Raw genomic sequence first — 27,491 nt, forward strand, 5'->3', positions numbered from 1 at the left:
TTAAAATATTGTTGACAAATAGGTAATATTGATAAAAATTTATCAGACAAATCTGGATAGGAAATAAAAAATCTGAGATCACCAAGGAAGCTCAATAATGCTGTTTATTTATTTATTTATTTATTTATTTAACTTACTGAGACAGGATTGCCGCCTTAGTTGTCCTGACCTTTCTTTATACATTGACTAACGTGTGAGGGAGTTCAAGACTTGTGCCACAAGGTTGACACAATTGCTCTCCTCAGTCAGTGATAAGATAGTTGTGGCAGGATCACTCACATCCAGGACAAATTTACTTAATGAATTGTGTCACATTGATGATAGTTAATTCTGAGACTTATGACAGTTTTTCATCATGGCGGCTTCAGAAATTTTAAGAACCTAATGTTCTTGGTGATCTCTCGGCTGTCAATTTGATTATTTTAACCCACGGGGCATATCCTCCCACCGAGATTTTTCCTTATTGATTCCTCAGAAGCTTCTGGAACCCTTTAACTTAATTGTTGCTGTAACTCTCTCATTTGGATCGTACCGCTGACATTCCATCTGTGTCATAAGGAAAGGCAAAGTAAAAGTTGAATCACGCTGAAAATCACTCAGACATGGACGAGGCCAAGGTTTCACACTTCCTGGAGAATAACACCCACATCACAGCACAGAGTCTGTAAGGATCCTTTAGAGAAGAAATGGCTTAAATCCCGGGAGAACAAATCAAACATCTGGACATTGATTGCAATTTCCCAGCTGAAGCTTTAGCCCACGGTGGCTTCTGAGTTTCCAGTAACCTGCAGCATCAACCCGACCACTGTCAGGGGCACAGTTACGGAAGAAGCAGAGCCCAACCCGCTCCCCTGACCCTGAGGACCTTGTCCTCCTACTGTAAAGGGAAATGGGTTTTCTCTTTATAAATGTGTCAGAATCGTGAGGGAGAAAATATCGAAGAGAGCAGTGTCTGGCTCACAGAGAACCAGCTGCAGAAGCACATACGCATCTTTCCTTTTGTCTGTAAAACCCAGTTATGGGGTGGGGAATGCCTACGCTGAATAACTTGGTTAATGTGAAGATAGGTGGGTCAAGTAAGACTCTCATGGTGTAAAACTCTTGTTGATATCAAAGCAAAAAATGACTCGCCTTAAAACTCTTAATAGTTTAACATGGGGAGAGTCCATACTGCACAGTTCGCTGACGGTCCTCTTCAAACAAATCAATAGGCTGAAATTTCTTCTCTATGTTCTACCGTGCCTCAAATTATACATCTTTGCCTCATCACAGTGAGGCTCTTGATGCCCTGAGGTGTACAGCCGTCTTGGTCCAGAAGCGGAAGGGAAAACACAACGTAGCCGTGTGTCCTTAAGCACGTAGGCGGGTTTGCTAGCACTCGTCACCATCACTTTCAGCCTGGATTCGTATTTTCTCTTCATAGGGCCTGAGAATCCATGTGATAATGAGCAACCTTGAAAATACCAGCAGATCACAGCGATCACGAAATTGCCCAGACTTTTCCAACCTGACTGGGCAGAATATGGAGGATCTAAATACAGCTGCTCAAGGGCAATTCGCCCTGAATCCCAGAGACCAATCAAGAAGCCAGCAGCAAAATGGTGAGGCCCCAATCCTCCTTCAAGTGCCCTCTCTCAGTTCCCATTTCCATTCCTTCATAAAATACCGAAGCATGGCATTGTTTTCTTGCTTGGGGAAGGGATACTGTAGAAAACAAAAACAATATGCTCTTCGTCAGGGTTTAAGAGAACTCTGTCCAAAGGTTGGCCATAAGTCTCAGCATCTGCTTTGATAGTTTGCGGAGCAGAACCTTTCAGAGGCCCTTTGTGGCAGGCTCCGGGCTTGTTCCCTCTTTTCTCCTTCTTCTGATGTCCAGCCTCTTTGCCTTTCTGGATAGGGATCGAGCATTTTAGTCAGAGTCCTCACTCTTGATTAGTTTCTCTAGGTGTACAGATTTTAGTAGGTTTATGAAAGAAGGGGGATGAGAAGGAAGGAAAAGAAGACTTCCCCTACCAGTGGACTTGGGAAGGGGCATGCGTGGAGAAGGGGGAGGAAGGGAGAGATTGGGAGGGAAGGAGAGAAGGAACTACAGGGGGGACACAAAGTAAATAAAGTGTAAATAATAAAAAAAAATACAAAAAAAGTTTCAGGAAATAAAAAAGAGAACTTCTGATGTCAAAGTTCAGCTTGTCTCTGGGAAGAACATTTCATGCTTCCAGGCAGAAAGTCACCATAAGTTAGTATGCCAAGGCACTGTATACACATAATTGTGTGTGCACACATCTTTCTCCCATTAGAATATGATGATTAAGACCTGGAACCTCATGTGTTCCCTATCAGGTTTTCTCCTGATTGGGATAGGAAAAAAACCTAATGACTGCACTGAGACAAAAGTGTAATTAAAGCAACACAGTCATATGTATGGCATTGCAGATAATCTGTTCCAGGCTTGAGCAGAAATGGGCTTAGACTTCTAGACTGGTCTGTACCCTCATTTCAGCCCATACAAGAGTATTTTATGTGTGTTTTTTTAGACAAGAGTTGGGACTAGAAATAGACCTAAATGATTGCTTTCAAATTCTTGTCTAAAACATTTTCACATATGTAAATGCATGCACACACAAAAACATACAAAATTCGCTCAGTCTGTGTGACAATATTTGTGTGTTTTCAAGTCTGAATCTTTGGTACTGGACAGTCAACCAGTATGTTCTTACCTGAAAAAGTCTGTTTAGTTTCATTCTGCTCCTTTTAAAACTTTTAATGCTTCTGTCCTAAGTTACTTATTTGCAATTTCATTATGGCCTATATAGAAAAGCAAAAGAAATGTTGATCTCAGCTTAGAACTTGAACTATGGGGGTATGGGTCCAATGGATGCCTGACAAATGTGGCCCTGTGTGCTTTCTCATGAAGGGCACATGCTGCAGAGATGAAAGAAATCTGACAGTGCTCCTTAAAGCTCAGTACAAAAGCTAAGAAACACGCTATGGCATAACTACTTGATCTTAACACCAGTGAGAGCGCCTATGAAAAACATGGCGACCTCTGAGGCCACCGACTGAACATGACTCAGCAGGGTTACTCAACTAGTTGTCAAATACCTCATGATGCAAGGCTGAGTTAGACAGCACAGACTTGTGAACATTCTCACTGAAAAAACACTCAGATCAGGTCTCCAAGGTTAACAATGTTATCGCGCCTAGGGAACAAGAATGCCTACACACTCCATATGACTAACCAATTCAGAACTTAATGCCCTCTCTCTGTATGAATTCCAACAAAATGTTATACAAGTGAAATTCTGTGATACAGATTGTATGAATTGTACTAGTCCATGTAATGGCATCAATTTCTCTTTAGTTACAGAGAAGAAAAAAGGTAACAGAGGACGGTCTTTCATAACACGAATATTCCACAGGGGCTCTGCAGCCCACCGGGACCAAGTTAGCCCAACCCTGACAGTCACCAAGAGAGGAAAATTCTTTGGAAATGATCTCCCTGTTATTTGTGAGGATGGACAGCTGCCCACAGCGATTCTGGTATCATATGTTTCTTCTCTGGCTATCCTGAAGACAAAATCCTGCTTCTTACATACCCTCATTTATTTCTAAAGATGGGAGTGGAAGCAGTTCTGCATCAAATCATCAGATTAAAAATTAGATAAAGATAAGACAGAGCTTATATATAGAAAAGTTGACTTTAAAATAATCGCTCTAGTTTAGTGAAAAATCATATATATATATATATATATATATATATATATATATATATATGCCCCTGAGGTTTCAGGGTTCACATAGGAGTAGAATGGATAGAACAAAAGACAGAGACACTAAACCCAGGTCAAGGTCCTTTTCATCCATCGTAGCTTTTGCATTATACCCGTGCACACTGTTGGTCTAGTTCTCAAGAAAAAGCAAATAGTGCTCCGTGCTGTGGATATGGTAACAGGTGTTTCCCTTTTTTTAACTTAGGATATGTTATCCCTCATCAATGAAAAAGGGCCAGTCACTGAAGGTGTCTTTAGAATGCCAGCCAGTGCATCAAAATGCCAAACCTTAAAAGAAAAGCTTGATTCTGGAGAAGAAGTGAATTTGAACAAGGAATGTGTCCTTGTTGTGGCATCTGTCTTAAAGGTAGGGAGAGGCCTTACATCACCCACACTCTGGAGTCCTCTGAACCTGGCTGAGCAGTTTCCTTCATCATGTTTTCCCTTGAGTGATAGCAGACATGAAGGACCAAATTCTAAAAGCGTTATTTCCTCATGATCACAACATCAGGATTCTCTTTTAAAGATGGAAGCCCCATGTGTTATAAACATTTTCATTTACAATAATGTATCACACCCTTATGTTCATTGTTGACCATTGCAAGCCAAAAGAATGACACTGGTAATAATGATAATAAAGAACAACTTGAGTCTCTGCCATGAACTCGGTTGCCTGCTCTTGCCAGCCAGGAAGATGATCCAGGCAGTCCCGATGAGACATAATAGGCTAGGGTCAGATAGTAGGGGAGGAGGACTCCCCCTTTCAGTGGACTAGGGGAAGGATATGAGAGGAGGGAAGAAGGAGGGACGGTGGGCCTGGGAGGAGATGAAACAGGGGGCTACAATCAGGATATAAAGTGAATAAAATATAGGAAAAAAATAACTTGAAGCATGAACCAGTCATAAAGAGGTGTAATATAATTAGGCATATTTTGTTTGATTTCTCAATATGCGTAATGAGACATCCATTCCAAAATAATATTAGTGTGTGGAGGGGCATTTCGTACATACATATGCATGACACCAAGCGAGCATGCCTGTGTGGCTGTGTTTTGCTACCAGTGCTCTTCATTCTCTGACATTCTCTTCCTCTGAGAGGAAGGTGTTTCTTTCTCAGGATTGATCATATGTCTCCTCCACAAACACCATGTTTACACACAGCCAGCAGGGTCCAGTGATCTCCACCCCTCTCTTCTCTCTCTCTTGTCGTATAATGTTGGTATCAAAGCCAAGTTCTCATGACTGTGAAGCAGGAATTCTTTATTCCTGAGACAACGCTTCAGCACAATCAAGTTATTTTAAAAAATTTATTGTTAATTTTTAAAAATTACATTATTTCATTCCCTCTCTTTCCTTGATCTAAACTTTCTTATGTTTTCCCTCAACCTCCTACTCCCTCTCACATGGCCCTTTTCCTAGAGTTTTTTTATTACCTCCTTTCATACAAATCCATAAATATTTTAAATAAACTAATGATTCCATTAATGATTGGTAGTATATGCACTGTCTCTGAGCTAATAATTAGTACTGGATTACCAATTAGGGGTTCATCTTTGTGAAAGGTTAAGTTTCCCAAACTCATTTGTATTTATGTATTTACAGTTCTTTGTCTATAAATTTGGCTTTGACGAGATGTTTGTATTTCAAATTATTATCTAGAAGATGAGTTTGTTCAGGTATTATTTAAGTCAACATTTTATGGGATTATCATGAGTGAATCTTACCATCATTTCTTGGGAGAATGATCTCAAGCAGAATTTTGCAATCTGGTTTACAGTGTTTCAGACTCTTTAAGGCAATGTTCATAGATCCCAAGATTCAGGATTTCTTCTATACACACACACAGATACACAGAGAAAAACACACACATAGGGGATGGGCACTCTGAGGATTTTGTTCACAGCATTTGGGATAGTTGTGCCTTTCTGTAATGGTTTCTATCTGTTGCAAAGTGAACCTTGTTTAATAGCTCAGTAACACCTACTCTATGGGCAAGCGTTAGAGTAAATACTTAGAATACAGCTAGAAATTATACTTGGTTAGTGAAATGGTTATAGGTCATTATTCTATGGTTATTATATCATGCACTTCAGACACAGGACTCTGAGCATTTCATGTGACTCTGACATGTAAACCTCTTCCCTGAGGACAAGCTCTAATAGTATTCAAAGATGTTATGCAAGCTACAAAAGGGGCAGGGGACAGCCAAAATTAGCCTACAAAGCTGAATCTAGGAGCCATAACAGTGGCAAGCATGGCAAGTTAGTCCTGAGCATGAATTAGTGGCACCTTTTCAGGGCAATAAAAAACAGCTGTTTAATCAGATCTATAACCTGTTCAACAGTATAGAAATCATGGCTAGCATAGAAAACCTTGCAACTATCCAAGATTTGGATAGTAAAATAATGCCTCTTAAAGGGAAGGGGAAGAAATCCTTCCCTATCAGTGGACAAGAAGGGCATAGGGGAAGAAGAGGGAGGGAGAGTAGGATTGGGAGGAGATAAGTGAGGGGGACACAGCCAGAATACAAAGTGAAATAACAATAATTAATAAAAAATGCAAAAAAGAAAATTCTCTGTTTCGTTCTGTGCCCCACTTTTAAATTTGAGTTATTTTGATTAATGGTATTTGATTTCTTGAGTTCATTATATATTTTGGATATTAGCCATTTGTCAGATGTAAGATTGGTGATGATATTTTCCCAATCTGTAGACTGTAGTTTCATTCTACTGACAATGTCCTTTGCCTTACAGAAGATTTTCAGTTTCAAAAGGTCCCATTAATTATTGATATCAGAGCCTGAGATGTTGGTGTTCTGTTCAGGAAGTTGTCTCCCATGCTAATGAGTTCAAGGCTTTTCCTCAGTTTTCTTCCGATAGATTTAATGTGTCTGGTGTTATATTGAGGTATTTAATCCACTTGGATTTGAGCTTTGTGCAGGGAGATAAGTATGGACCTACTTGCAGTTTTTTTTTTACATGTAGACATACAGTTAGACCACCACCATTTGTTGAAGCTGCTGTCTCTTTTCTATGGTATGGTTTTGGCTCCTTTGTCAAAAACTCAAAAGTGGCCATATGGGTCTTCAATTCAATTCCATTGATGAACCAGTCCATTTCTATGTCAGTACCATGTATTTTTTATTACTTTTTAAAAGATAGTCTAGGTATATTGTGGGAAATGATGTCAACCTAAAACTTTCTTTACCCATGCTTAAAATGTTATACTTTTGTATTTTCTATGTAACTTTGTGTGAATAAAAACAATAATATGATTTTTTTTATAGATTTTCACACAACCTCATTGTGATTTTTTTTATCCTCAGTCTTTTCCTTCTGTATTTATGTCTCTCCTTCCTTCTTAATTACAGCTGTACTTGGCCAGTTGTAGAATTTAGCTATAGATGTTTAAAAAATAAACAAGTATTTCTCCTTTAATTATTCTATATTAAAACATACCTGAGGACTTATCAGGGATTCTATCCACCTCTTCATCTTTCTTGTCTCCATCTTCAAACACTTTCACTTTACAGTTTGTCTGAAATGATGACCCTCATCTGTGTTTCCTTGACTGTTGTAAGCTTTAGAGTCTTTTTTTTTAAGATGCTTGAAACCTAAATCTGTGAGACCAGCACAAACAGCACATGTCTTTGGAAGCTGTCAAAGTGATTTGACATCTGATTCCTGTTTTTGGATGAACAAAGATGAAGGTTCCACTGAGTTTTAACTAACGAAAGATTAGGCAGGTGTTCGCACTCTTGCCTGGGTTAGGCTCTCACTTGAGATTTACCTGTTTTCACCTCCTGAGACAGAGGGTGCACAGTGCTATGCTTACCTGGATATCACCAAGTGTATTGTGCCCCGTTTTGTGGTATTTATTTTACAGTCACTATACAAAGACACACATTGCATTTCCTCCTCTACTTACAGCATTTTACTAGAAGCATTTTCTCTCAGAGAACATAGCGCAATAAAGAAACTCCAGGCTCATTCAGCCTTTACTTATTAGCCTGCGTTTGTGCATTTTGATCACTTGTTTCAGAATCTTTTGGGTTAGAAACAAACAAGAAGCAGCCTATCCCAAAGAAATCATCACGATGTATATGTTTATATCATTCAAAATAGGATTTGAAATGAGGTATTGGTCTCTTCAGTGTGTGGTAGTTTGTTCAGATGTCCATCTGTGGCAGGGGAGAGATTTGCCTACTTTCCCAGCACTACCTATAATCTGCTCTTAGGTTTTTAGTTTTGATGGAGAAAACATGAATACCTTTAGTAAGCCTCAGTGTCAGACAAGGTTTTAACTATGGGACAGAGTTGGAACTGGGAAGGAAGTTGGGGCTAAATGGAATTTTACAGTAGAGGGTATTTTCGGTAATTTCTGTGATTTGTATTTTCCATGCCCCCCAAAAAATATTTTCCATGTAAGGAGTTTCTTCAAAGTATCAAAGGAAGCGTTCTGACAGCTAGACTGTATGACAAATGGCTTGATATCCCTGGTCAAGTGAACGAAGAGGTGAAAGTAGCTGAAGCACAGAGGTAATGATTAGCTAATTGCTTCTACAACATTAACAAAAAATAGAGATAATGTTTGCTTAGAAACATAGACAATGCCCTAGTATTAAATACTAAACATACTGACTGACAACAAATGGTTTCAATTGCTTACGAACATGGAAGATATTTCAAAAGAGAATTAAAACTTGGGCAGTCACGGTGGCCTGGCCTTGTAATCTTACCATTCGAGAAGCAGAGATGTAATCGGCAACAGTGTAGGGTCCTCCTGGGCTGCCTAGACAACCCAGAACACTCAGAGCACAGTATGAAAACTTGTATTGAAAAGAAACAACTGAAAGAAAATACATCTCATGACAATGGATTATTGTTTTTCTCTTAAAATTCTTAATATGAAACATTCGGCATTGTACACACTGTGAATTTATATTGGCCCATAGAAAATAATGGGCACCGATTTGTCAGTGGTATAGTTTCAACTTTCTACAAGATTTAACAGTGAAAACCATGTTTAATTAAGACTAAATTTTCAGTGAAATGTGTTTGTATACATGAAATCTTTCAATGCTCTCTCATATAACAGATGTGTTTTAGCCGCTATTAAGCCTATATAGCTTTGCACAATTGCCACCTTCAAAACACAGGGAGCTTTTACAATTGACTAATTTACTTTGCAGTATGGTCTTAGTTGAGCAAATTACAGAATGCAGTGTTTTAGGTGTTTATATTACATGTTTTTACTGACTCAGGGAATATTTAAAGCAATAATTTTAGGATGCATTCCTCTTTTGGAGGGCAGTGAATAAGATACAGCTATTCTGTTCACTTTCTTTACAACTTTGTGAGTTATAGTTCTTATTTTAAGATAACGTGTCTCTGTTCAGCCTTTTAGAACAACTGCCACACGCGAATGCCGTTCTCTTGAGACTACTTTTCAGAATGTTACACAACATTGAAAGGAATTCTACAGTCAATCAGATGACAGCTTATAATTTATCTGTCTGCATGACCCCGAGTATCCTATGTCTGCCTAGTTCTTGCAACTCAGGATTAGCAAATGATATTTCCAAAGAGGTAACGAGACACATTTTATGCATAGGGTTGTCAAGTCTTCATGGTGAAACAGGAATACAGGACAATCCTGAGAGCCATTTTTTAAAGTAATTACACCACTGAATTGCATTCTTCTGGAACAGCAGAATCATTTGTGAAATTTGAGTGAGTATATTGTCAATGGATATCTGAGCTCAATGATTCAGTTCTTTATCAATTGGAATTTAGAATATCATTTGAGTAACATCAGTTGTAAAATGATAAGAAAGAACATGGGTTCAGTGATCAAGACAGTATCCTGATCTCATCACTTAAGGATTGTGAACTTTTGCTTTGTTTTTGAGGCACTTGCTCCAACTAGACAAAGCCAACATAAATTTGTTTTATCAGACATGGTTTATGAGAATAGAATCTTGAGTAATATGATTTAATATACCCTTAACCTCTTGTAGATTATGGCTGGTTTAGAAAAAAAATTTAGAGTACATTGTTCAAAGGTAGCCACATTTCAAATATTATAATGAAATACCAGATTCTACTCAGTATAAAGATCAGATGGCTATTTTGACTCTCAGACTTTCAGTTTCTAATTTATTATTGACTGTCTGTTCTTGCGCCTCTGAGGATTCCATTCTATGAAATCCTGACTCAGAAAGAAAATATTTTCCCTATATTGTGTAGATGTAAAGAAAAGTATAGAGCGTGAGGGTTCAATGCATCCTGCAGTTGCAAACTTTACAGGATCTAAAGCTTTCCCAATAGGCCTGACTTCAGATACCTCTCAGCATGTTCAACCCAAGGATCAAGCTGTCAACGGTGAATCTGCCCAGATCACGAGGCACATGTATGCTTGTGCTCAGTGGGCTTTGCCTGTCTCCTCTTCTTTGGATACTCCACCAAAACTTTTGATAGGATGTGTCTACATTCAGAAAGAGTCTTTTCCCCCCTTGTTACGCCTTTTGATAAGCCAACTTAAAACCACATTCAGACATGTGTGTGACAAACAGAACCAAAGTTAGCCAAGCTGACAATATATAGAAACCATCACAATGTGAACACTGGGAATCATCCTCTTATTGTGTATTGCACTGTGCTGACTGCATTTTTTACATCTGATCTCAAAATAGTATGTCAATCTTCTAATGGAAAACTCTTTCCTATATTTTATAGCAGCTGACTTTTTCTCAGAGTTTTGAATTATACAAATCTAACCCCCAAGACTCATATATCAAATAGTATTTACACCAATGAGAAGTGACAGAGGCTTTCTGTGTTTGCCCCATTTTGTCACAGACTTCCCTTGTAAAATTTCTCATTGAAAACTGTCTGCAAATATTTGGAGAAGAAATGGTTTTATGTCATGACGAGAGCTCAGTGCCTTGCCGTGAGGTGGGAAGAGCTTCATGTTCCCTAAACATTAGTGTGACTGACTTCGGTGAGATGAAAGACAACGGATATCAAGACAACAGCTATGAAAGTGGAAGGACATGCCCCATAAGCAATGATGCAGTGCCCATGAATCCAACCACTCCCCTTCACAGCGAGGGGATTAGAGGTAAGTAAAGACACTCTATAGGCGTAATTTAAAATTTAAAGCCACCAAGTACCCAAAATCATTTAAAACAAACAAGAGCTGGGGAACTCACTTAGTGTACCTTCACCTGTACATTACAGATGTTCTGTCTTTATTAGATACTGTCTGTAAATTTTTATTCCATCTTTCAATGCTCACGAGCTTATGTAAAAGGTAATTCTCAGAAGTGCCAAATAGTTAATTAGAGATATGTGGAGAAATGTCACATGCCTTGATAATTTGACTCTTGTATGGATTTTTATAACACTCAGAATAGCACCTCAATTTTGTGAAAAATTTTGTTTCTTTGAGACATGGGTTCTCTGTGTATAATAGCCTTGACTATCCTGAAACTTGCTTTGTAAACCAGGCTATCCTCTGACTCATATAGATCTGCCTACCTCTGCTTCTCTGATGCTGCGATCAAAGACATACACACACATGCTTGTCTCTTTTGAAAGTTTAAGTAAAGCATAATAAAAATGTAGGGGAGATTTGAGCTCATAGTTCAAGTTGAAGAAACCAAAGGCTGTCATAGAAATATAGGCAGCCAAGGAGTGTGATGAAGTACAGATGTAGTGGTTAGATTACCGTTTCCCATTACTGTTCAGCCAGAAATCACACATGCGAGCCCTGAGGCTGTATACTATATGACTACTGTTTGATTCTAATACCTATGTGCATAACTTTTAACACAAACTCCAGAATTTACTGATTATACCTGGAAATATGAGCCATTTACAACTAGATATCAAGAGTCTCATGATGTGGTGCAGTGTGATATAGATAGAACTGTCAAGGAGTCACATTGGAAGAAAAAAATTAAACCTGAATAAGATCTGGCCTCTTGCTTTACTTACGCTCAGATTCAAGGAAAACGATAGGTTCATTCCAGAAACTCATTAACAAACACCTCAGTATCAGAAATGGTATAATATTGATTAATCATTTTCTGTGTGTTTGAGGTGATGTAGAAGGTAGACTGCTATAAGATGAAAATGAAATGCAATTGTTAAGAGAGTCAAACTATCACATAGAATGATCTCGCTTCTTTCTTAGATTTTGGGAAACCTATCAAAAGATCTTGTATAAAACCAATGATTACCAGTGGCTCTAGTACCAGTCAGGACAATGTGTGCATGACCCTGCCTGCAACAAAGAAGGGACGCCTCTTTGGAAAGTCTCTCATGAGTGTCTGTGAGGATGGCAATCTGCCTGCTCCCATTTTGGTGAGTCCCATTTTCTAGTGATACATCCGTCCGGTTCTAAATAATTCTCTGGAACCTGTAGTACCATTCAGCTTTGTTACTAAACTGTTGAATGCTTAGGTAACTGAGGAATAAGGGTGAGGTCCTTTTAAAATAGTGCCTCAAAAAGTAAAATCACACTGAAGTTTGATTAGTGTAATGCAAAATATATTGAAAAGAAAAAAGTGATTCCCTGCACTCTGCCGAAGGTTTGGTTATGCCTCTCAGTATCTGCTTTGATACACTGCTAGGTAGAGTCTTTCAGAGGCCCTCTGCGGTAGGCTCCTGTCCTGTTACTTGTTTTCTCCTACTTCAATGTCCAAAGTATGTTGTGCCCGAATTGCAGTATCCCAAAAGACCACCACCAGGAGTCGAGTCCATTGCAAAACACATGAAGATCTTTTTATTACACCTATTACAAGCTGCAACTTGGGCTCTCCCTGCCCCCAATCACCGAAGCGGTGAGAAACAAGAGCCTCATGCTCAGGTTAGTTGGGTGATTTAATGATTCCGGTCCCTCCCAGCACGCCCAAAGCAGGAACTATTCCTGCCTGGCAATTATCTATTGGTCAAAAATGCAAAAAGGGTGTTACGTTTTGAATTGATTGGCTATAGGAAGGTCCCCAAACCTATATGATCTGGTGTGCCTCCCTAGGGGAATGGGCCAGTTTCATAGAACTTTATCTCTAGTGGGCAGGAAACGACTATAGTAAGACTAGTTCTTCCCCTCAGGGCATTACTGGACATATCTCCACTTAGCTAGACTTCATTCAGGCTTTAAACTTTAAAATAATAGCCACTGATTTTTAATCTTTTGGTCTCTCATTCCCCCCTTCCCATGATCATTTGAAGACCCAATCTTGGGTCTTCCAGATATGACCATTGGTATCCTACAGATTTACCTTTTTAAAATAGGATCTGAGTACCATTACTGTATTGCTTCCAAATACTTTTTCATGAAAGCCATCAAACAATTTAAAATACAAGGCCCAAAGATAAAAATCAAAATAAGTAAGGGCCCCTTCAGGGTGGATATAGGTGTAGTAAGCCAAGGAGAACTCTACCTAGCAGTGTATCAAAGCAGATACTGAGACTCATAACCAAACCTTTGGTAGAGTGCAGGGCATCATCATATGATAAAAGGGGGAGTTAGTATGACCTGGAGAGGACAGGAACTCCACAAGGACCAAATATATCAGGGCACAGGAGTCTTTTAGGAGTCTTTTATAACCAATGACCATGTATGGCTATAACCCAGAACCCCTGCTCGGATGTAGGCCATGGTAGCTCAGTATCCAAGTGGGTTTCCTTAGTAAGTGGAAAAGGGACTATTTCTGACATGAACTCAATGGCTGGCTCTTTGATCCCCTCCTGAGGGAAGAACTGCCTTGCTAGACCACAGAGGAGGACATGGCAGCCAGTCCTGAAGATATATAAGACAGGATAAAATGGAAAGGGAGGAGGACCTCCCCTATCAGTGGACTTGGAAAGGGGCAGGGAGGAGATGAGAGAGGGAGGGAGGGATTGGGCGGGAATGAAGGAGTGGGATAAGGATGGGATACAAATTAAATAACCTGTGATTAATATAAAAAATAAAAATTAGAAAAAGAAAAAAATTGTTTCCATATCCTTCACTGATTTCAGCACAGACAAAAGCTCAAATCTAGCAGTTTCTTAGAGGAAATGGGTCTATGAAGGTGATACCCCTGTCCCCTACTCTAAACTTTCCATATTCTTTCATGACTATATGATTATGGGGTCTCCCTTACTACCATTGCCTCTAAGATTATTCACTCTCATAATTCAATATATCTAGTGTTCTGTTTTGTATTATCAAGTAATTTAGAAATAAGGATTGTACTTTTCTAATTAGGAAACCTTGCATCTCAATAGAATATGTTTAAAAGCCAATAATAAACTATTTTAAATAAGCTAGTAAATTGCCATTGGGAATAAAATTTAATGTTCAGCAATGAATTTAGCACTATACTCTGTGTTGGGAGTTTATGCTGCATATGGACAAATTTGTCTTGTCAGAAACATGATAATTACTACACACACCTGGAATATTTTACAGCAAAGTTTTCTGGTAACCATAATTGTATCATCCCAATTGTGCAACTAGAGGAAATCCTCAGTAAGGTTGTGCATGGTAATCATTATTTCATAGTGAAACAATGAAGGAGGGATTGAAATTCTCTTGAGTTCATGACTATCACAATCTCTTTTTACACTGAAAGCTGAAAATAAGAATTCAGAGTAACAGGACAGAAACCTTCCACAGAGGGCCTCTAAAAGACTCTACCCAGCAAGGTATCAAAGCAGATGCTGAGGTTCATCATAACCAAACTTTGGGCAGAGTGCAGGGAAACTTATGAAAGAAGGAGGAAGTAGAAAGACCTGGATAGGAAAAGAGCTTCACAAGGAGAGCAACAGAACCAAAAAATCTAGACAATGGTCTTTTCTGAGACCAATACTCCAACCAAGGACCATGAAGATAACCTAGAACCCCTACACATATGTAGCTCATGTAAGCTCAGTCTCAATTGGGTTCCCTAGTAAATGGGAACAGGGACTGTCTCTGACATGAACTCAGTGGCTGGCTCTCTGAACACCTCTCCCTGAGGGGGGAACAGCTTTACCAGGCCACAGAGGAAGACAATGCAGCCAGTCCTGATAAGACCTGATAGGCTAGGGTCAGATGAAAGGGGAGGTGGACCTCCCCATCCGTGGACTTGGAGAGGGGCATGGTAGGAGATAAGGGATGGAGAGTAGGATTGGGAGGGAATGAGGGAAAGGGCTACAGCTGGGATACAAAGTGAATGAACTGTAAGTAATATTAAAAAGAAAAATTAAAAATCAAAAGTTCAGAGTAGAAGAAAATGAAAGGCTCTGGCAAAAGAACTTCATTGAGAAAAAGCTTCTAGAGAACACATGTTTTAAGAATCTTAACAGATCCCAGGACAGACAAGAAGTAAAAATATTGTATGGGTCACAGAAAGGATAATACTCCAATAGCAAGTGAGAATGACATCCTTGGGAAGGGTATCCATAACAGAGAAGGGAAAAAGGCAGTGAGGGACATTACCCAAAATGCTTGGGCCACAGTAGTATCTGTGGAATATCTGATATGAAAACAAACAAACAAACAAACAAACAAGCACTTGCAATGTTTCAAGTTGGAAAAAAAAATTAATTAGAAGAGAAAATATATTTGGAAGTTAAAAAAAAGAAAAATATAAAATCTCCTTCATTCTTCCCACTTCTGTCTCTGCACCCATCCTTGCCAATGCTCTGATTCACAGTAAGGGGATCACTAGTGCTTCAAAATTCTGGATATGTAATGATAGACTCTGTCTTCCTCCCACCTAGGATATGCTTGCTATTATCGATGAAAAGGGACCAGGCACAGAAAGAATCTTCAGAACATTAGCCAATGAATCATACCGAGTCCTCAAAGAAAGTCTTGATTCTGGAGAGGAAATGAACTTGAGAGAAGAACCTGTCCTTATTGTAGCATCTGTCTTAAAGGTAGAGAAGGTTTTAGCATCATCCACATTCAGCACCCCACTAGTGGAGAGATGAGGCATGAGTAATTTCCTTCCTTGAGATAATCTTACAATAACAGTTTCCTTCAACATGATGACCTGAGGATAAGAGGCATGGTAAGTAAAAGTCTGACAGGCTATTTGCTTCGTCAAAGTGACATAACCGAAGGCCTGCTGTGGGACACCGTCCCTGAATGTCAAACACACTCTCGTTTGCCATTGCCAACCCATTAATTTCACCTCTGACCACATCATGTTGTGTAACAACTAAACAAGTAATAGTGGCAAAAGTTGATTTACAAAACACATTTCATAAATCATACTTACCAAAGAAATATTCTCCATAAAAACCAATAGTTCAAAAGGGCTAGTCCATCTCTAACGTGTAATAGGCTCACAGAGAGTTGGCTTTTGCCATCTATCTAGTACCTTCTCTACCAAAAAAAAAAATATTTTCACATTTCCTTTATGTTGCTTTCCTAATCCCATGTCAGATATTCAAGAATTAGTCTGATCTGCTGATTAATAGTGTACCACCACAATGAACTTGAGTGGAGCTGTCTATAAGGAGTGGATTAAAAGTATTTAACATTTTTTTTTAATTCTGCCATTTTCTGAGTTCAACACTCAGTAAATTCTGCAGCAGTGGCCCCGGGGATTGAGGGAACAGATAAGTGGTCTTAGAATAGACAAGCTTAATAACGTCAGACAAAGGTGCCACTTGATGCCTCCTTGACCCTGTTTGCCGAGTGTGGTTTTCCCTCATTGTCAGAAAACCAGGGCCAACTAGACCATGGGGACAAAAAGTGAAGGTCAGTGACTAGCAAGACAACCCCGGGAACACACAACACTTTAAAAGTACAAGAACACTTTGGATTCTCCCACTTTCTCATTTCTCTATTCCTGTTACTTCCAACCGTGCCTGCCCCTTTGCAGCTCAGAAAACACTGTAATGAGTTACTGTTTAATGAATTAAAAACTTGAAAGTTGACTAAGGTGTTTCCAGAACTAGTTAATACTAAACTGTTTTGGGTTTTTTATTAAAAGAGAATTATATGCATTTTAAGGTATATAAAGTAATTTGCCATCTTGTATTTTTTCTTGCGAAAATAGATCCCCCACCATTTTTCTTAATTTTTGCATTTATCATTCTATCTATCTATCTATCTATCTATCTATCTATCTATCTATCTATCTATCTATCTATCTATCTATCTATCTATCCATATTTTTTCATATGTTTTTAAACTTGTCTGTGTTTGAAACTCACTCTAATCTCTAACCTATGCTAACCGATGGCCCCATTGCCTCATTCTGGTTTCCGAGGTTCAAGGTGTTTACTGCCGTGCTTTCCTGTGCTACACACACATCAATGTGCATAGTCTTGTAAAATAATTCTCTGCATAAATGTGATCACACATAAGGGTTGGAAGGACTAAAATACAGGGATTTAGCTGTCCATCAAATACTTCACTTCTTACAATGTCAAGAGTTGACTTTTTTACACAGTTAAGAGAATGAATGAAACAGAGTTTTTCACTTGGAACCCAGGAGCTCAGATGAGAAAGCCCATCCTTACACCATGTGTATCTGTGAGCATGTGTGCACATGCATACGAGAACCTTATGCTAGGAATTCAGAGCTAGTCCACGGATGATAGAGTCAGGAAGATGTATTATCTGGCCCTGCTTATTTTTAGTAGTTGCTTATGTCCAGGTAGAACACTTTGAACTGAGGGTAATTTCATTTTATTTATGCCATGCCCGAACTCTGCCCATTTGGCTCCAGTTCTTTGGGAGAGAACCCACTCCTTCTGGGTTTTTGGTAAATAGACTATCAGGTGAGATTCCTTTTTTGAAAAACTTTTAATAATTCCCTACAGACTATCAAAGCAGATGCTGAGCCTGATGGGCAACTGTTGGGCAGAGTGAATAGAATTTTAGGTAAGAACTGGGAAATAGTAAGAGCTGGAGAGGTCAGGGTCTCCACAAGGAGAGCAACAGAACAAGAAAATTTGAACACAGGGAACTTCCCAGAGACTCATACTCTAACCAAGGACTATTCATAGAGATAACCCAGAACCCCTGCACAGATGTAGCCCAGGGCAGTTCAGAGTCCAATTGGGTTACATAGTAATGTGAAGAGGGACTGCCTCTGACATAATCTGATTGGCCTGCTCTTTGATCACCTCCCCCTGGGGGGGAGCAGCCTTACCAGGCCATAGTAGAGGATAATGCAGCCACATTTGATGTGAACTGATAGACGAAGATCAGAAAGGAGAGGAGAACCTCCTCTATCAGTGGACTTGGGGAGTGGCATGCATGCAGAGGAAGGAGGGAGGGTGGGATTGGGAGGGGAGGAGGGAGGGGCTTATGGGGGGGATGCAGAATGAATAAAGTGTAATTGATGAAAAAAAATAATTCAATTTACATCTTCATCATAAGTCACTTCCTCCTCTCCTCCCAGTCCCACCCACCCTTCCACATCCTCTCTCCCCCTATTTCCTCAGAAGTGGATGGCCCCCTATGCAGACACCCCAGTTCATCTATTCACATGAAGATTGAGTTCCTCTTACTCCCCTGCCTGGTAAGGCAGTCCCATCAGGGGAAAGCGATCAAAAAGCAGGCAACATAGAGATAGCTCACACTCCCCTGACTATTGGGCCCACATGAAGCCTTAGATGCCCATTGGATATTTATAAGTATAAGACCTGGGTGTAGATCATGCATTGTCCTTGCATGGTGCTTCAGACTCCATATGCTCCCCTGGCCCCTGGTTGATTGGCTCTGGATGGTCCTTGTCCTCACTCTTCCACCATCATCTTTGTCTATTCTATTTCCTCTTCTGATTAAAATTTATGTGTCCTCCCTAGGGTCCTGCTTATTACTTATCTTTGTGGGGTCTGTGCATTGTAATATGTATATCCTATACTATATAACTAAAATTTACTTATAATTGAGTACATACCGTGTGTGTCTTTCTGAGTCCGTGTTGCTTTACTCAGGATGATCACTTCTAGTTCCATACATTTGCCTGAAAAATTCATGATTTGTTTTAATGTCTAAGTAGTATTTCATTGTATAAATGTACCACAGTCTCTTTATCCATTCTTTGGTTGAGGGACATCAATGTTGTTTGCAGATTTCAGCTATTATGAATAAAGCTGCTACAAACATGGTTGAGCAAATGTCCTTGTTGTGTGGTAGAGAATCTTTTGGCTGTATGCCCAGGAGTGGTATAGCTGGGTCTTGAGATATAGCTATTCCAAGTTTTCTCAGAAAGTGCCAGACTAATTTCCAATGTGATTGTATAAGTTTGCACTTCCAACAACAATGGAGGAGTGTTCCCCTTTTTCCATACCCTCGTCAGCATGACTTGTCATTTAAGTTTATTTTAGGCATCTGACAGGTGTAAGATGAAAATTTTGATTTGGATTTCCCTGATAACTAAGGAAGTTGCGCATTTCTTTAATTGCATCTCCCCCATTCGAGATTTCTCTGTTAAAAACTCTGTTTAGATCTGTACTCCATTTTTAAAAATTGGATTATATTGGTTTGTTTAATGTCTTGAGTTCATTATGTATTCTAGTTATTAGCCCTTTGTCAGATGTAGGATTGGTGAAGAGCTTTTCCAATCAGTAGGAAGTCATTTTGTTCTAGTGATAGTTTCCTTCGCTTTACAGAAGATTCTCAGTTTAAAGAGGTGCCATTTATTAAGTGTAGATCTCAAAGCCTGAGCTGCTGGTGTTCTGTTCAGGAAATTTTCTCCTGTGCCAATTAGTTCAAGGCTCCTACCCCCTTTCTCCTCTAGCAGACTTAGTGTATCTGGTTTTATGTTGAGGTCTTTGATGCAAATGGACTTATGTTTTGTGCAGGGTGATACGTACGGATCTATTTTAATTTTCTGACATGCAGACATCCAATTAGACCAACACCCTTTGTTGAAGATACTGTCTTTTTTCCATTGTTTGGTTTTGGCTCCTTTGTCAAAAATCAGGTGTGCATAGGTGTGTGGGTTTATTTCTGGGTCTTCAATTCAATTCCATTGATCAACCAGCCTATTTCTATGCCAGTACCATGCAGTTTTTATTACTACTACTCTGTAGTATAACTTGAGGTCAGATATGGTGACACCTCCAGAAGTTCTATTATTGTATAAGATTATTTTAGCTTTCCAGGTTTTTGTTATTGTTGTTATTTTTCCACATGAAGTTTAGAATTTTTCTTACAAGGTCTGTGAAAATACATGTTGGTATTTTGATGGGGATTGCGTTGAATCTGTAGATTGCCTTTGGTAGGATGGCCATTTCTACTATTAGTCATACTGATCCATGAGCATGGGAGATCTTTCCATTTTCTGGTATCTTCTTCAATTTCTTTCTTTATTCACTTGAAGTTCTTGTCATACAGATCTTTGTCTTCCTTGTTATAATTACCCCTAGATATCTTATATTTTTGTGGCTATTGTGAAGTGTGTGATTTCCCTAATTTCTTTCTCAGCCTGTTTGTCATTGTGTATATAGGAGATTCTTAAAGATGACAGACATGGAATCTCTTAAGAAAGTAAATTTAAAATGATATTCTTCAACAATGATTCCTAATAATTTCTTCAAAGTATATTGACAATAACATTTTTATATATGTAAGGAATTCATTAGAAACATCCAAGGAAGCCTACTTTGTTCTAATCTGTATGAAAAATGGCTTGATATACCTGATCAAGAATTCCAGGATCAAAAGATTACTGCGATCCAAAGGTAATGATATATTAATCACTAGCAGATCAACACAAACATAGGAGTAATATGTTCTGAGAACTGTATTAGGTTGTGCTTAAAAGATTATACACTGAAACGATGACCACTGTCAAGCATCTTTTTTTTTCTCACTTATGTAGAGTCATTAAATACATCAATATATAAATGTAACACAAATCCATTGATATATTTGTTTGTCAATGGTGTGTTGCCTCATACCTTCAGTTCCATCGCTTGGGGGACTTCAACATCATAATAGCCATGGTTTGGAAGACAGCCTCAGCTATATACTGGCGTCCAGTCCAGCCTAGAATACAATCTGAATTCCTCTATGGGAAAAATTAAAGAACGGTGTGTGCGTGTGCTTCTGCGCATGTGCATGTGCATGTGTGTGTGAGAGAGAGAGACAGATAGAGAGAAAGTCTGTGGGGCTTCTCGAGTCTTATTATTACCATTGAAAAGTTAATAATATTTCAAATACTGAATATTGATATTGTTTGCAGCATAAAACTGTTACTGAATTACTTTTTTCAATCATAAACATCAGGAAAGTGCAGCTTTGATGTCTATGAAATATCGTCTTCTACACTACTCCATGGAATGATTTCTTAGGTGAAGGAGGAGCTTTGAATTCCTATTACTAGCCCAGGGTGACAGCACAACTGTTTTATCTATAAAACATTTTTTATAACTGCATGGTTTAAGCTTCATCAATGTGCTTTCATTCTGGAATGTTACTGGATTGTCACACGTGTTTATGTTAAAATATAGATATATGAAATATATTTCCGTGGTGGATAAAGAGATGTTTCAGGGTTCAACAGCTCTGGTTGCTCTTCCTGATGACTGTGGTTCAATTTCCACTATCCATATGATGGATTGCAAGTGTCAGATTTCTAAACTCCCATGTCAGGGGACACCCCTATAGACTCCCTGGGCACAAGGCACAAATGTGCAGAGGCATACATATAGCATTTTCAAATTTTTCCAATAGACCACATACTGAATTGATTTATGGAAATATTTTAGACAATATTGTAGTGATATTCTTAATTTCTCATGACTTTTTGATTATACTATGAGGTGGTCTACAAAAAAATTTATACTTTTTTTTTTTTACTTTGTAGTTCCAGTATCACCACAAGCAGACAAACATAAAATCCTCATTTTCTGTTTAGTCTTTTACAACAGATGCCAGAACCAAATGTTCTCCTTTTGAGACATCTTCTCAGTGTGTTACATAAGATCAAGAGCCATTCTTCCATTAATCACATGAATGCTTATGGTTTATCAGTTCGCATAGCCCCGAATATTCTATGGAAGCCTACTTCCTTCAACACAGGGCTTGGAAATAATATTTCAAAAAAGGTGTGTAGAGCTCCTTTTTTTCTACTTTTACATAGAGTCTTCAGTGTGATTCAGAAATTTGGGATAGAGCATTTTTCTTAAAGGACACCCTTGAATTACATTACTCTGGAGGAGAAGAGGCATTGACCTATTATTTCAGGGAGGTTTGGAAGGGAGATTGTTAAATGGATTGGAAGTAAGTAAACTGGGTTTGAGATTCCAATTTGCCTGAAACATAGAGATGAACGAAAGTTGATAAAAGAGATGAGTGTTGGAGTTAAAGTAATAGTTGGGACTGTGTCAAACATGGAATGGTATATAGACTTGGACAAACATTCCAAGGTAGTTTTCTTTTTTAAACTTTTTTATACTAATTACAGTTTATTTACTTCGTATCCTAGCTGTAGCCCCCTCACTCATTCCTTCCCAATCCCACAAACCATGTTAAGAGTGCTGAAGCAGAAACCATGCAAGAGTGCTGCTTACTGACTTGCACCTCATCTTTCTTACCATGTTTTTTTTTATCTAACCCAAAACAATAGCTCAGGGATGGCCCCATCTTAGCGATCTGTGCCCTACAAGTTCACTCAATCAAGACAATATTCCAGAGAATTCCCTATACTACAGGGCAAATTTATGGATGCATTTTCTCAATTAAGATTTCACTTTCGCAGATATTTCAATGACTAGCTACTGTTGGAACCAACATCTCCCGTCTTTGTTACTTTCCTATTGCTTTGGTATAATACTATGACCAAGAAGCAAATGTTTTTATTTGGAGCTTAGAGGTCCAGAGCAGTTAGAATCTTTCACAGTTACAGCAGAGGAGCATGGATGCAGACAGGCAGGCAACTCAACCAGAAAGCTGAAAGTTGAGAGCTCCTGGCCAGCAAATATGAAGCAGAGAGAGTGTACTGGAAGTGGTTCATGGCTTTTAAACACCAGAATTCCAGCCAAATACTTAATTCCTCCAGGAGGACCAAAATACTTGAACCCAAATATTGTCATCAACACAGTATTAAGTATTAGGGTGCCTGAAAATAAGATCTCCCCCCCAAAAAAACCTAAAAATAAAAAAAGAAAACACTTGTAAAGTATCTATTTCAATTTAATCAAAGTTGCTCTTGGCAGCATATCAGCTGTGATGTGTCAGTTTTCTTCCTAATAGTTCCTTTACTCTTTGCAATAAGCAATATGCATGTATCTTAAACAATTTTAGTAAGATGCAAAGAACATAGATTTGCTATTCCAGACATTGTCTTCTGATAACAGAAGTGTGTTTGCATTAAGGAAGCAAAAGGAGATGAAAGCCTATGCTTATCTGTTCCCAGCATTATTTATCCCTTTAATTCAATCTGGGGCATGCAGCAGTAGAAATGTGTACACATTAACTTCTTACTTAAGCCTTTCTAGAAACAACCACATGTGTGTGTGTGTGTGTGTGTGTGTGTGTGTGTGTGTGTGTGTGTAAGGAAAATCACAATTTAGTAATGTTACCAATAAATATTTGCCAGGAGAAGCACATGTCTCAGCTGCTAATAGGACTCTTGCTGATTAAGTTGGCTCCTTACCAACCAAGTGTCAGAGTCTACAAATGCCTGAAACTCAGCTCTGGGCATCTGTTCACCTTTCCACAGTCACAAGGACTCACATGGGCACATACCTACAGGCTCCCTTCCCTCACACCTCCCATTAAACCGTAAATGTAAAATAGAAGATATTACAGTGAGACTATTGAAGCTTTTCCTGTTTGTGATAACTTAACTGCACTGATAGTATAATTAAGTACTTGCATGAAATACTCTCAGTCACTTAGGGGGCTCATATCTTTCTCATTATTCTTGATTTCAAATTTCTCAAATGCCTAATGTTAAATGTGATTGTAAACTATATGAAATGACAAAGTTTCCTGGTTTTGCCTTGTGGTGTTACAGATTTCCATTGTAGAAATTCTCATTGAGAACTTTCTGGAGATATTTGGAGAAGATGCCGCTGTGTTTTATGGAGCTAGCCCAAAGAGTTTCAATGACATAGAGAAAGCTTTAGGTTCCTTGAATAATGTTGCTGAGTTTGATGAAATGAGAAGTGCCAGTGGTAACAACAGAGGCTGTCATAGTGAAAGGACCTGTCCTCAGGAAAAGGATGAAGAGAGTCTGTCTGCTCCTCCTTAGAAAGAAGGTCTTACAGGTAATGGAAGCTTTTAAATAATCATCAGACAGACAGGAGGATGAATCATTCCCTGATTTAGGAAAGTTGTAAACAACATCACAGAAGCATTGGGAAACATCATAATATGAGAGTAACAGGGAGATTTATAAAGAGACTTTATTAATTTTATTAATACTTTATTAAATTAAATATAAATATATGCACACATATATAGAGATGCAGACATAAACACACACATATCACTATTTAGATAGCTACACATCTTTGTATGACAGATGTACTCCTATGTTAGCCCCTATAAAGCTCCAGAATATTGTCTGCTATATTTATTTCCTTTCTTCTCCATGATTCTTGAGTCAATGTGAGATAGTTCAGAAAACAAAATTATTAAAAAAAAATCATTTAGAAGCAATGATTTGATTTAACATGCATCAAACATTCTGGAAGATAAAGCCCTATTCTGCTATCTACAAATCATATTATATTCTGCAATAATATTCTTGGTTTGCTCTCATGTGACAGATGAATTTTATTCAGTGCTTAGCAATGGTGTAAGTATTAAGCAATGTAGGACCCACTACAGTGAACATGTTAAGAATGATAAAGAGGCCAGAGCATCCCAGAGTCAAATGTTAGCAACCATTCAGGGTCGAGTACAGAGTTAACACAGGCAATTCACTGTGCAGAGTGCAGCTAAGGTGCACAGCTAACTTGTCTTCACTTGATATTTGTCTCACTGATTTGAAGAAATCTACAGAAAACTCCACTTTACCTAAATTGAGGGGAATCTATATGCTGAAAAGATTTCTATCGAAATAACATTGTATGTTTCTTTAGCAACAAAAACATGCATCCTGTACCTTCTCATCCTGTACCAATAAACGCCATGGTTTTCTACCGAACAAACTACTGGAGGAGGATGATAAGGCAGCATCTGGATTGGCCAAGCTGGCTTCTGGTCAGAGATTTTTTTTTTTCCAGTAACTAGATACATGAATCTCCAGAACTACATTTGGCTTCTCTTTCTCTTTCACACTATTGATCATTCTCCTAAAAAACTATTTTGCCTACCTGTTTTACCAGCATTTGGAAGAATTTGTTTGGATCAACTGCTTTCATTCAAAAATGAGAATTCCTCAAAAATAACATGCCCCTATCAACCAATAGAGGCATCTGAGGCCATTCATTTAAATTATGGACTTGAACCTTGAGTAAGTATTTCTCAGGTCCCAGCTCATTCCTTTCCACTGTTTCCCTCCCCTGCCCACTTATTCATGGTTCAAAATAAGCTACCAAACATTTCTTCTCTTTTTTCCATTTTACCATATTAATTGCCGTTAATATGGTAATTAAAATTATAATTTCACTTACTATATTCATTGTTTTATGTTTTATAATATACATACTTTGTTGTAATATCATTCATTCCATAATTTGATTGCTTAGATGTCAATGTGCCTTATTCATGGTTCTCTATAGTCTTTGGGTAATACCATTTGGCAGTCTTCTCCTCCACCTGGATTACTCTGGGAACTGCTGAAATTTTGCAGATCCAATGAGATCACTTTATTTGTATTTTCTTCCAAACTCTCCTCAGAATGATCTATTAAATTCTGCTTACCAAATGAAGTTTGCCAATTTTTATGACTAAATTCTTTCAAAGTCTAGCCACAAAACAGTTCCAACAGCTAAGTTTCAACTCATGAGCTGAAGCATAAAGACAGCCTCACTCCCAGACATTTTAGCAGCACTTTTTTTTTCTTATTGCTGTAAAGAGATACTCTAGCATATTATTTACATAAGAAAGAGTTCTTTTTTTCCTGGTTCACTGTTGGAGACTGCTAAGGGCATCTTTCTAGGTTGGTTCTGATGTCAGGAGCTTGTAGCTAGTCAAGTTGCCTGCCTAGGTAAGAAGCAGCAGACAAGGAATGCTCATACAGGTTTTTTTTTGTTGTTGTTGCTGTTCCTGTTTTATACATTCCAGGAACTATGTATGAAGAATATTACAGCCTAATTCTGATGTGAGTTTTTCTACCTCTTTTGTCTAATCAAAATAATGCCTCAGAAGCATACACAGAGGCTAATATAATTAAAATAATCCCTCATAGTTGTATTTAGAATCCTGTATCATAGATTATTCCAGACAAATTTTATTAACAATAAAAATTAATCATCACACAGGATGAACTTAAACGTGGCCCCAAAATTTAAGAATGTACATAAGGGTCTGAAAGGATGGTTCAGTGTCTAAAGCTACTGAGACATTTGTGACATAAATTCAGATCATCAGACCTTACATTAGTGACAAAACAGAGCTGTACCTTGTGACACAAGTGTCTCTAAATTAGAACTTGGCTGGAAGTTGGAGAAAAGAGATCAGCAGAAGATTTATGACCAGATATTTCTCACATGTTAAGTAGCGGGGGTAGGGGGGACGACCCTGTCTCAGAAAAAATAGAGGGCAATGATCAACACCTGATGCTGTCCACAAACCTAAATTAGCCCAAAGCTATACACGTTTCAAGAACTAGGTATATGTCCACGAGTGCACGCATGCACGTGTGCACAGGCACACACACAAATATGTGTATATATGCATATATATACATATATATAGTCTATGACCCATATATATTTATGTAGTGTGTGTATATATATATATATACACATTCACAGACATGAATACAATATTTATAGTCAAACACATAAGTACACTGCAAATTATATATATGTATACACACACACACACCACACACACACACACACACACACATATATATATATGTACATCTTTTCATAAACTGAGACCTCAATCTCAACGTGAAGAATTCCTTATTCATGACTTGTCTCCCAGAGAGGTCCATAATTCAAATCTGAAATACAGAAATCTTAGAGAAAACCTCCACTAAAGAAGCAGAAATATAATAGACAGCAGAAGTGGTTGATGAAAGGGAACAGCGTAAGAGAGGAAGCAAGGAAAAAAATGAGGGTTGATATCAGACCTGGGAAGAGCAGAGGTGAGAAGACAGAGAGCTCGTAGAGAGCAGAGAAACCTTGGGTGGGGAGTTTTCTATGACAAGCTGCAAACCTACGACGGAGTGTGTTCCTGGGAGGAAATGAGGGTGACTCTAGATTGAGACACCTAGGAAGAGGGGTCATGGAGACTTCAGTAACTGGGAACGATTTTTAGTGACGGGAGGGGAACACTAACCCACCCACAAAAACTTCGACCCAAAATTTACCCTGTCTATAAAATGCATAGGGACAAAAATAGATTGAGGGAATGTCCAACAAATGACTGTCCCAACCTGAGATTCACCCCATGAGAGACAGCCAACCCTTGACATAATGATACTCTGCTATGCTCACAGACGGGATCATAGCATAGCTGTCTCTGAGTTGCTCTACCCAAAAGCTGATGGAAAGAGATGCGAAGACCCGCTGGGTGGAGCATAGGGAGCCTTGTGGATGAGTGGTGGAAGGATAGAAGGGACCAGAGGGGACAAGATATCCA

At 38.6% G+C, this 27,491-nt stretch overlaps 1 protein-coding gene across 1 annotated transcript in view; it reads left to right on the top strand.

Moving 5' to 3' along the window:
• Positions 1–23,979, top strand: part of LOC110562744 (T-cell activation Rho GTPase-activating protein-like) — a 41,302-nt gene extending 17,323 nt beyond the window's left edge. Inside the window, exons 3-13 of the mRNA XM_021659631.2 lie at positions 1,424–1,601; positions 3,362–3,540; positions 3,976–4,137; positions 8,199–8,308; positions 9,169–9,358; positions 10,631–10,892; positions 11,970–12,139; positions 15,530–15,688; positions 20,352–20,461; positions 21,640–21,829; positions 23,743–23,979. Of these exons, the coding sequence (XP_021515306.2) occupies positions 1,424–1,601; positions 3,362–3,540; positions 3,976–4,137; positions 8,199–8,308; positions 9,169–9,358; positions 10,631–10,892; positions 11,970–12,139; positions 15,530–15,688; positions 20,352–20,461; positions 21,640–21,829; positions 23,743–23,979 (1,947 nt within the window). The remainder of the gene's footprint in view (positions 1–1,423; positions 1,602–3,361; positions 3,541–3,975; positions 4,138–8,198; positions 8,309–9,168; positions 9,359–10,630; positions 10,893–11,969; positions 12,140–15,529; positions 15,689–20,351; positions 20,462–21,639; positions 21,830–23,742) is intronic.
• Positions 23,980–27,491: the final 3,512 nt, after the last annotated feature.

Source organism: Meriones unguiculatus, chromosome 10, assembly GCF_030254825.1.
Source record: "Meriones unguiculatus strain TT.TT164.6M chromosome 10, Bangor_MerUng_6.1, whole genome shotgun sequence".
Lineage (NCBI taxonomy): Eukaryota > Metazoa > Chordata > Mammalia > Rodentia > Muridae > Meriones > Meriones unguiculatus.